The 10,478-nt window shown below is 45.2% G+C and overlaps 1 protein-coding gene across 16 annotated transcripts in view; it reads left to right on the plus strand.

Annotated features, from left to right (window-relative positions):
- The window catches only part of LOC109909394 (pleckstrin homology-like domain family B member 1), a 96,819-nt gene that overhangs the window by 85,236 nt on the left and 1,105 nt on the right, over window positions 1-10,478 (plus strand). For 7 of the 16 annotated variants that reach the window (XM_031795846.1, XM_031795848.1, XM_031795850.1 and 4 more), the window contains 7 exons: window positions 1,986-2,102; window positions 4,697-4,799; window positions 5,944-6,229; window positions 7,765-7,855; window positions 8,117-8,263; window positions 8,391-8,610; window positions 9,288-9,373. In XM_031795846.1, the coding sequence (XP_031651706.1) occupies window positions 1,986-2,102; window positions 4,697-4,799; window positions 5,944-6,229; window positions 7,765-7,855; window positions 8,117-8,263; window positions 8,391-8,610; window positions 9,288-9,373 (1,050 nt within the window). Of the gene's footprint in view, window positions 1-244; window positions 404-834; window positions 982-1,985; window positions 2,103-4,696; window positions 4,800-5,201; window positions 5,295-5,943; window positions 6,230-7,764; window positions 7,856-8,116; window positions 8,264-8,390; window positions 8,611-9,287; window positions 9,374-9,562; window positions 10,475-10,478 lie in introns of those variants that run through there. The other 9 variants (XM_031795841.1, XM_031795842.1, XM_031795843.1 and 6 more) reach the window with 4 other exon arrangements.

A 10,478-nucleotide genomic window follows, 5' to 3' on the forward strand; every position in this document is an offset into this window, starting at 1 on the left:
TCATATACATTCAAGTACTTGCTTGATTTAGCTTGGGGCTTGCACTTTTGGATCTTTTTCATTGATTCCATTGTACCAGGCAAACTGAATCAAGCACAGCTCAAGTATTTGACATATGTATTTGAGCCTTGTTGCTGCTGTTTTTTTTCCCTGTTGATGTGTCCTCTGCCGTTGTTTCCCCTCTTTCCTTCTTTGCCCTTTGACCTCCTGTCTGCCTTACTATCTGTGGCTCCCTGAATGAAAGGAGTACGTGACTGTGGGCCAGTTAACTCAGTTCTTTGGGATGCCGAAGGTCGAGTCCTCCCCTACCTCTCCTCTCCGGCCCCTCCAGTCAGGAGCTGGAGACCCCGCCTTCTCCTGCCTCTCCTTTCGTCACGGCTCCTCCCCCTCTCTCTCTGTTGAGGTGTGTCTGGTCTCTCGCTCTGTTTCTTCTCACCCACCTCTCCTCCACCTTATGTTTGAAGATGCCCTGAAAGCCCCCTCTACCCCAGTGGCCAAAGCTGGTTGGAATGACGTCATTACAACCAGTTTTCAATCATGTTTGTAATTGGTTGTAAACTGGTTCTATTGACGTCATTTCAACCAGTGAATCCCCATTGAGGCACTTTTATGTTAGCATTTGCTGATATTTCAAGAAGATGAACATTGACACACACAAAAAACATAACATTTAGAAAAATATTTATATTTCTATCACTTTTAACAGATCCTCTTATTTGCTCATTAATGCTTTATTTTCTTAATTCTCTTCCTCCTCCACTCCCTTGCTCTGTCCACTCTGTTTTTTGCCTCTCTGCTGCCTCTTACTGTGGACTCTTAACTGCGGCCCTCCAGTATCAGCCTGAGTGCAGTAGGCCTCAAATCCCCACTCTCGATTTAGAGCAGTGGTACCAGGAGGTGATGGCTGCTGTGGAGAGCAGCCAGCTCTGCCCCCCTCCCCCTCTCCCAGCTAAACCTCTCTCCACTCGCAGGCCTATGCAGGTAATTCTCAGAGGTGCTGCCGTCTCCTCCTTTCTCTTCCTCCCCTCTTCCATTGTTTCTGTTCTGTCTTCCCATGAAAATGGCTTTTCCAAGTGCATTGTGCTTTGTTGATTGATTTAATATATCAATGATGGTCTGTCTGGTCTTGCATGTCACTCATGCGTTGTGAATTCTTTGAGCACCTTCCACATGCTTTACGGTAATCTGTTAGTATGTTTTGTCAGTATTCAATCAAGCAGTAGTACCACTCATGGATGTCATTACATTGCACTGGAATATAAAATGTTCAACCGGGTTGAATCTTCAAAAATTATCCTGTATTATGTGCATTGTATTAAATTTACTACCAGGTTATACTACAGTACACACAAGCACAGCCAAAGGGTTGAGGTCAATTCCAAGAACTAAATTGACCCTAACCTGGGTATAGCCTAGACTGCAATCAATCTCTGATGATTTACTGGCACAATGAAAAGCCATAAGACCTCATACTGTATGGCCAACTGAGGTTGTGGGACAAACCACCTGAAGGTTGTGGTTACACACCGACATCTGCCAGTAAAGCACTTTGACACTGACTCTGTCATTAGACCTGTGGGAGGAATCAAAGGACCACCAATAAAAGGGATGCTGCTGGTGCTGACGTAATAATCACTGTCTCTGGCTGTGTCTGATGATAGTAGTAGTAGTAGCAATTAAAGTTCACTCACCAAAAGTAGGTTGCTTCAGCAGTTCAAAGATGTCAATCAATATGTTGGTTGAATTGAAATGTCAATAAATGTGCCTTTTTTGAAATGCTAAAGAAACCTATTGTTTTGTATTTGTACTCTACTCTCTACTTCTCACAGCATCTCCCACCAGACAAGTTTGGAATAAGCACCACAGTTTATATTCCTCATTCCATTTAATGTAATACATGTTTTACTATGTGCGCGGTAACCGCAAAAAATGAGTCTACGGCGTTTTGATAGCTGATCCTGGTCCGTCTTCACTCCTCCTCGCAGGTGTTCCGTTCCAAGCTGGACAGTGATGCTGGACAGACGGTACATCAACCCAAAGCAGGCTCCGGATCCCATCTGCAGTACGTAGCCACTACACTGGGACGCAACACGACCTCCAAGGTAAACCTCATCACCTCCGCTCCATCACTACTGGTTGGCTAGTAGGGTCTTCAGTGATTATGTAGTAATCAACTATTATTATTTAAGGTTCATTTGAATAGTACACATTTGCTGCTAAATCTGAATTGCAGCCTACTCAGGTCTAAAATGCATACAACCAAATGAAAATAGAAGGTACTGGTGGTGGAGGGTGGTCCCAGTTCGTGGCTGGATTGTGTAGTACTCTTCTGAGGCAGCCATTTGCTGTAATCTTGTGATTTAGCTAGCTTCATCATAATAGTTCAGTTTCCATGAGAAAGGCCACAAGCACATAGGGCCCTTGTACACAATCAATTTGAAGGTACACTACATGTGAACACCTGCCAGTTGAACATCTCATTCCAAAATCATGGCCATTAATATGGAGTTGGTCCCCCCCTTTGCTGCTATAACAGCCTCCATTCTTCTGGGAAGGCTTTTCACTAGATGTTGGAACTTTGCTGCGGGGACTATCTGCCAATCATCCACAAAAGCATTAGTGCGGTCGGGCACTGATGTTGGGCGGTTAGGCCTGGCTTGCATTCAGAGTTCCAATTAATCCCAAAGGTGTTCGATGGGGTTGAGGTCAGGATTCTGTGCATGCCAGTCAAGTTCTTCCACACCGATCTCGACAAACCATTTATTTTTTTCCTTTTTGTGTGTTTTTTCTGTGTGTGAATTTTACCCCTTTTTCTCCCCAATTTCGTGGTATACAATTATTTAGTAGTAGCTACTATCTTGTCTCATCGCTACAACTCCCGTACGGGCTCGGGAGAGACGAAGGTTGAAAGTCATGCGTCCTCCGATACACAACCCAACCAAGCCGCCCTGCTTCTTAACACAGCGCGCATCCAACTCGGAAACCAGCCGCACCAATGTGTCGGAGGAAACACCGTGCACCTGGCAACCTTGGTTAGCGCGCACTGCGCCCGGCCCGCAACAGGAGTCGCTGGTGCGTGATGAGTCAAGGATATCCCTACCGGCTAAGCCCTCCCTAACCCGGACGACTCTGGGCCAATTGTGCGTCGCTCCACAGACCTCCCGGTTGCGGCCGGTTGCGTCAGAGCCTGGGCGCGAACCCAGAGTCTCTGGTGGCACAGCTGGCGCTGCAGTACAGCGCCCTTAACTACTGTAACCCGGGAGGCCCGACAAACCATTTCTGTATGGACCTCGCTTTGGGGGCATTGTCATGCTGAAACAGGAAAGGGCCTTCCCCAACAAAGTTGGAAGCACAAAATCGTCTAGAATGTCATTGTATGCTGTAGCGCTATGCCTTTTTTTTAAAGGGTATAGCCCGAACCATGAAAACAGCCCCCGACCATTATTCCTCCTCCACCAAACTTTACAGTTGGCACTATGCATTCAGGCAGGTAGCATTCTCCTGGCATCCGCCCATATTTTGTCTGTCAGATGCTAAAGCGTGATTCATCACTCCAGAGAATGTTTCCACTGCTGCAGAGTCCAATGGCGGCACACATTACACCACTCCAGCCGATGCTTGGCATTGCACATGGTAATGTTAGGCTTGTGTGTGGCTATGCTCGGCCATGGAAACCCATTTCATGAAGCTCCCGACGAACAGTTCTTGTGCTGACGTTGCTTCCAGAGGCAATTTGGAACTCAGTAGTGCGTGTTGCAACCGAGGACAGATGATTTTTACGCGCTTCAGCACTCGGCGGTTCCGTTCTGTGAGCTTGTGTGTCCAACCACTTCACGGCTGTACCGTTGTTGCCCCAAGAAGTTTCCACTTCACAATAATGGCTCTTACAGTCGGGGCACCTCTAGCAGGTCAGAAATTTGACAAACTGACTTGTTGGAAAGATGGCATCTTATGACGGTGCCACGTTGAAAGTCACTGGCCAATCTACTGCCAATGTTTGTCTATGGAGATTGCATGGCTGTGTGCTCGAAATAGCCAAATCCACTAATTTGAAGGGGTGTCCAGATACTTTTGTGTATATCGTGTATGTATCCTGCTCCGGTCACCTGGTGATTGATTAGACCTAGTATATGGTTACATACTGGTAAACAACAGCAGGCATGTGTTACATGATAGTATTAGATTATATTGCTCACAAGAACGAGAGCTTGATGTTTATCTGTAGCTGTTGTCATGCGTCAAAGGTTGTAAATAAGAACTTGTTCTCAACTAGCCTACCTGGTTAAATACAGGTGAAATAACATTTTAAAAATGTTTTATGCAAGTCCCATTCACTGAATGTCTTCTTGGCCAGTCAGTGACGACCACGTTGGAAGTAAGTATTTTTGTGTAAACCTTGATGGTTTTTAATATGTGTACTTCCATTGCATTGATATGTTGTTGTATGTGTTTTTAATTGTTGTTGTTTTTTCATTTACCTTTATTTAACTAGGCAAGTCAGTTAAGAACAAATTCTTATTTTCAATGACGGGCTAGGAACAGTGGGTTAACTGCCTGTTCAGGGGCAGAATGACAGATTTGTCAGCTCGGGGATATGAACCTTTCGGTTACTAGTCCAACACTCTAACCACTAGGCTACCCTGCCGCCCCAATTTTGAATTTAATCAATCACTCTCCTTCTTTTGTGTCCTTCCAGAGCCCACTGATGGTTCCCAACAGTACAGGCAGTTTGCCACGGAACTTGGCTGCCACCATGCAGGACATAGAGACCAAGAGAGCGCTAGCCTTACAGCAGAAAGGTAACCGCCTTTTGGGAGGTTTACACCAGGCTACTCTGTCCCATGTTCTGATCTGAGGCAAGAGTTTCCTTCTAGGGTTCCAGCAGTAAACAACATGGAACTAGTATAGTTATAATGTGTTTAAGATGGTCCTCTCCAGGTTTCTGTTAACCACATTTGTTGTTTGTTATTTCAAGATTTCCTGTCATGCTTCAGAGAAACCACACCCTGTCCCTGTCTCCATCACCCCACTTCCCCCTCACCCAGTCTCTTCCTCCATGGTTGCGACCCCTCCCTCGCTTGCCTCCTCCAGCTCCTATTTAACCACCATGTTGTCCTGTTTGTCTCTCTGTCACCCTGTCCATCCGTTCCTCCATCCCAACCATCCCTCTCTCCATTACTGTCCTCCACTCTCTGTCACAGAGTCCTCCTTGCCTTCCACGTCTGAGTCTCCCTGCTCCACCATGGACAATCCCACAGACAGACCGATAGACAGACAGACCACTCAACCTGGGAGTGGGTTTGGTCTCGTGTTCAACTCATATAAACTCTCCCTTCTTCTCCATGTTCATGTCTGTCTCTATCCTCCTGCTGAGAATCAACAATGCATGCGTTTGGTGGAAGCAGTGCTTTTCATCTGTCGGGGCCACCTTTTGTTCCCCTTTTAACTTTTCAGCTGTTTTTAGATGTCTGTCAGTTATATCATGGATAGCGAGCATGGGTTTGAATTGAAGATGACTTGATCATGTAGTATTTGTATTTTTGCTGCTACTGTACATACGGAAGCTTTGGTGATGAGGAAACATGTTGCTGGCTGAATTGAGCTTGGGCTTTTGATAATGCCAAGTACATATATGTTGTATGTTTGATGTATGTGTGGGGCCTGGTTTCATCTGTCGCTGACCTGTGGTATCCTACTTTGCCTGTGAGTCCATGTAATCTTTAGGTTTACTGCCCCTTCATAGCTGGGTGATGCTGATGATCATGACTTTTTGCTTGGCAAGTGGATATGAATCGTGTGTGTGTGTGTGTGAGAGAGTTGGTTAGGGGGTGAGTGTGTGTCTGCATGCTGAGAGCGCTGCCATATATCCTAGAACTGACATGATAGGGTATCGCTGGATGTGATCAAGCAACCCACAGATCAGCTCTCTCCCTCCACCCTCAGGCCAACAGGTGATCGAGGAGCAGCGGCGTCGATTGGCTGAGCTGAAGCAGCGGGCTGCAGTCGAGGCCCAGTGCCAGTGGGATGCGCTCCACGGCTCTCAGACCCACCTCTACGCCCCCTCACACGCCCACGGCCCTCCCATGGTGCACCACTCCATCCTGCACCACCAGCCGCCATCGGCGGGCGAGCAGCCGTACGACACACTGAGCCTGGAGAGCTCCGACAGCATGGACACCAGCGTCTCCACAGGCAACAACTCGGCCTGCTCCCCCGACAACATGTCCAGGTCAGAGAAACACACACATGCATATCCTGGAACACACTCACACTGGCTAATTTCTGCCAAGGGATCTGCGACAAGTAACCACATGGGTCAAATGACTCCTCCCCACGTCCTGTCTGACTGTGAATTGTGCACCATCTGTTAAGCTGTGTCGCGTATCATTAGTCTGTCTAATAGTGACAAAAGAAGCCTGTGTGTCTGCTCAGCTGTTGTCCATCCACTGTTATCACTATTCTAGTGGATATTTAACACTACTGGATATTTAACACTACTGAGCAGAACTAACCCAGGTTGTCTGTCCTGAGCTGGTGTGCTGGAACCATGCAGAAAAGGTTGATGTGTAAAGTATCCGAGGCAGCACAGTTTGGTTTCAGTCGACACGATAGTGTGAAAAATTGAAAATATTTCTCTAAATCTAGTTCAAACATGCCGTCTTTATCACAGTCGAAAGGTATTCCCAGTTCATACAGAACTCGTCAAGTTTGTTGTCGTGCATGAATTATCGCCGACCATAATGAACAGCGAAACGCTCTTCCGTAAACACATGCCAGAGACTGTTTGCTGAACACTGCCTTTCTCCCAAATAATTTATTCACCATATTTTATGATCCTGGCTTAGGTGATCAGACTGGGTTGTGCCCAAATGGCTCCCTATTCCTTATATAGTGCACTACTTTTGACCAGAGCCTATGAGCTTTGGTCAAAAGTAGTGCACTATATAGGGAATAGGGTGATATTTGGAATGAAAGACTGGATACATGTGTAGGCTACAGCAGAAGGGATGGTCCCTTTACTGTCTGTGATTGGTTAAAAGTCAACATTTGTATTTTGGCCAGTTAAACATTTGGGTGAGTGACTGCTGAAATATAGTCAAATGACTAGTTAGACACTGCACAGATAGTGGTTGCTATGAAAGGTAAGGTGTGTGTGGTCGCACACAGACAAGACAGATGTGTCCATTCCCTTTGCACCTGGTGAAAGCACAGCTGTTTCTCCACTTTAAAACAGGACATCAAAGATTGCTTGTAATCATCAGGCCTAAGCACTCATTAGGGTTGTGTTCAGTAGGCAGCAAATGGAAAATAAACTGTCCAAAGCGGAGTGAAGAGGGGAGGTTACTATCTGGACATGTCCAATGAGAAACAGTCATTCGTCTTCTGTTGCAAAACGTTTTAGAATGTTGACCTTAATGAACACAACCTGGCCAAGACGGGACATTTCCAGTGTATACAGCATTGAATCTCTAAACAGTTACACATTTCATGACCCATTTTATAACACTCGGTGATAGTTAGTAACCGTTTGCGGTAGTTAGTGTCCACATAGTAAGTTACTGTTTTTATGACCAGTGATGACTTACTTAATCCTCTTTGTTCCTATGTAAGAAGCTTGATGATCTTTAGCCATTTTGGGGGTGGTTTTTCAGAACGGGACAGTTTTAGGACTTAAGAGTATAAATACACTGTAACCCATAAATATATTGAATGATGGATGTCATTGCTATTTGAGATGTATCTCGGACTGTGTCTGGTTTCCAGTGCAAGTGGGATGGATGCGCTGAAGATCGAGGAGATGGAGAAGATGCTGAAGGAAGCCCACCTAGAGAAGGCCAGGCTCATAGAATCCAGAGTAAGACACTACCTCACATGCCATGGCTAGCTTCCTATCAGATCCCATACTGATGTCTTACTTCAGTGTTCTAGCCAGATTAAGACTGGCCACCCCTCGGAGCCTGATTCCTCTGTTTCTTCCCAGTTTCCTGCATTCTTTCCTGTGCCTCTGCATTGCCTGGTCTTTGAGGTTTTAGGCTGGGTATCTGTAAAGTACTTTGTGACAACTGCTGATGTAAAAAGGGCCTATGTTCATGATCTTTTTCCACCTTCTCTCCAGGAGCGAGAGAGCCATGCCCGTAGGCAGATGCTGGAGGAGGAGAGGAGGCGGCGCGAGGAGGCTGAGAAGAGGCTGCAGGACGAGACCGTGCACAGGCAGCAGCTGGTGGACAAGGAGGTGAAGATGAGGAGCAAGAACTTCTCCCAGGTGAGCCTGAGGCCCAATAACAAATCCAAACAAAAAAATAATATACAGTTTGAGATCTCTCTCTCATCCTGTTAGTCGTACAGGCTTTTGAAAAACTCGTTACAAGTTTGTTTCCTCCTTTCCTCAGGCCCGTCCTATGACTCGTTACCTGCCCATCCGCAAGGAGGAGTTTGACCTGCGCTCCCACATCGAGTCATCCGGCCACAACGTGGAGACCTCTCACCACGTGATCCTCACAGACAAGATGTGTAAGGGTTACCTGGTCAAGATGGGCGGCAAGATCAAGTCGTGGAAGAAACGCTGGTTTGTCTTCGACCGCCTCAAAAGGACCTTCTCCTATTACGTTGGTAAGGAAAATGCTGCCATTTATATACAAACACATTAGTGCGCTGTTAATGCTCGGATCGAGCCAATGGGAGATACAGTAGATGGCATATTCATACCCTTTGACCTTAATGTAGACTGTATTTGTGAAAGGTGGTGTAAATGAGTTTGATAGAGATGAGCATTAGGATACAGAAGGGAAATACACATTTGTGGGTAGCGCTTTGGTAGCAGGCTTTAGATACAGTAATATGCAAATTATAAAATAATTATTCAATTTAAAATTGCAACTACTTTTCCTAGATAGTTACGGTTTTATAATTTTTATGTAGCAAGGATCTAGTGCAGTTTATGCCTGAAGGTAAAGGGGGCATAAAGTTATCCCTGGTTGTGTTTTTGTAGTGGTTGATGAAATGAGCTGCTATATTTTACCATAAGGGTAGAATTTCGATATCAGGGGCTCTATTCAATCTGCAACGCTGAAGCGTTACAAATTCTGCGATTTATAAATTAAAGGTCATTTCTGATTTAAGCAGACATTCCGTGTTTACTGTGAATGCAGTCTCCACTAAAGGGGAAACATTGCCCTTTACACTACATATAGTATATTCCATGACTCTCTCTGTCAAAGAAACTACTCTAGGAATCGCAAATGTGATATTTTTACCCAAGCATTTTGTCATGTTAATTTACTCAACAGACAAGCACGAGACCAAACTGAAAGGAGTCATCTATTTCCAGGCCATTGAAGAGGTCTATTACGATCACCTGCGTAGCGCCACGAAGGTACTTTCTACCCAACACTCGGAGAACAATCTTTATACGGAACCAAATGATATCTTCTATAATCACTTCTTTTATACTTTCACTGTACTGATGCAATATTTCTCTGAGATGTTTAGTTTTACACACATTCTGCTTCTTCCACGCTTTCATTTCTCTTCACTCTTTTGCTTTTACTGACTGGTTTCACAGAAAAGATTTTTCAACCTCAATTTGACCAATGTACGTACCACTTTTGTCTCAGTGAACTCACCCATTGCTTGTTCTCTGCCCTCTTTACCCAAGTGCGTGTTTGGTTGTTTACACGGAAGTGTATCAAGGATGTGTCAGCTCTACATATTCCATTGAATACCCACCAGGGGTGTGATCATGCATGTTTAATACAAGACAGAATGAAAACCCACAGCCATTACAGAACAGTGCACCTCTGGATCCTCACATTCGTCTTTAGTTCCTGCATTGGAGTTGTTTGCCAAAGCAAGCCTTAGTGATAATTCCCTTCCTCTCTGGAATTGGTTGTTTGAATCTGTCCCTTCATTTAAAACAGACTAAATATGGGTGGATTATCCAGGTGTGTGTGTATATAGTTTATGAACTCTAAGTGCATGTGTGCAACTGTAGTCTTATGGTATGTGGACTGTCCTGCATCCTGTTTGGACTCTCCTTCAGCACTTTTCTGAGCTCCTGCCTTAGTTTCAAAGAGAGGCGTGTGTGGTGGAGCAGCGTAAGGCTGAATTCTTATTAACCGGTTCAGTAGTGTGACTATCGGCATAGATGCCCCATTGTCCATCGAGACAATCAGTTTTAGAAAAAAAAAGATATGGGCAAATGTAATACACAGGTTTTGGGGTTGTTTAAGATATGATTGTAGTGCACCCATTGTACTAATTCATTTTTGTAACCAAGCTCTAGTACTGTAGTTGAATCGGAGACAATGTAACCTTTAACCTACTGTTCTTAACTGACTTGCCTAGTTAACTGCCTGTTCAGGGGCAGAACAGATTTGTACCTGCAACCTTTGTTACTAGTCCAACGCTCTAACCGAGTCATTAAATGACCATGTCGTCGCCACATTACTGACCTTTTGACCTCTCTCCCCTGCAATCCC

Source organism: Oncorhynchus kisutch, linkage group LG18 (genome assembly GCF_002021735.2).
Source record: "Oncorhynchus kisutch isolate 150728-3 linkage group LG18, Okis_V2, whole genome shotgun sequence".
Taxonomy (NCBI): Eukaryota; Metazoa; Chordata; class Actinopteri; order Salmoniformes; family Salmonidae; genus Oncorhynchus; species Oncorhynchus kisutch.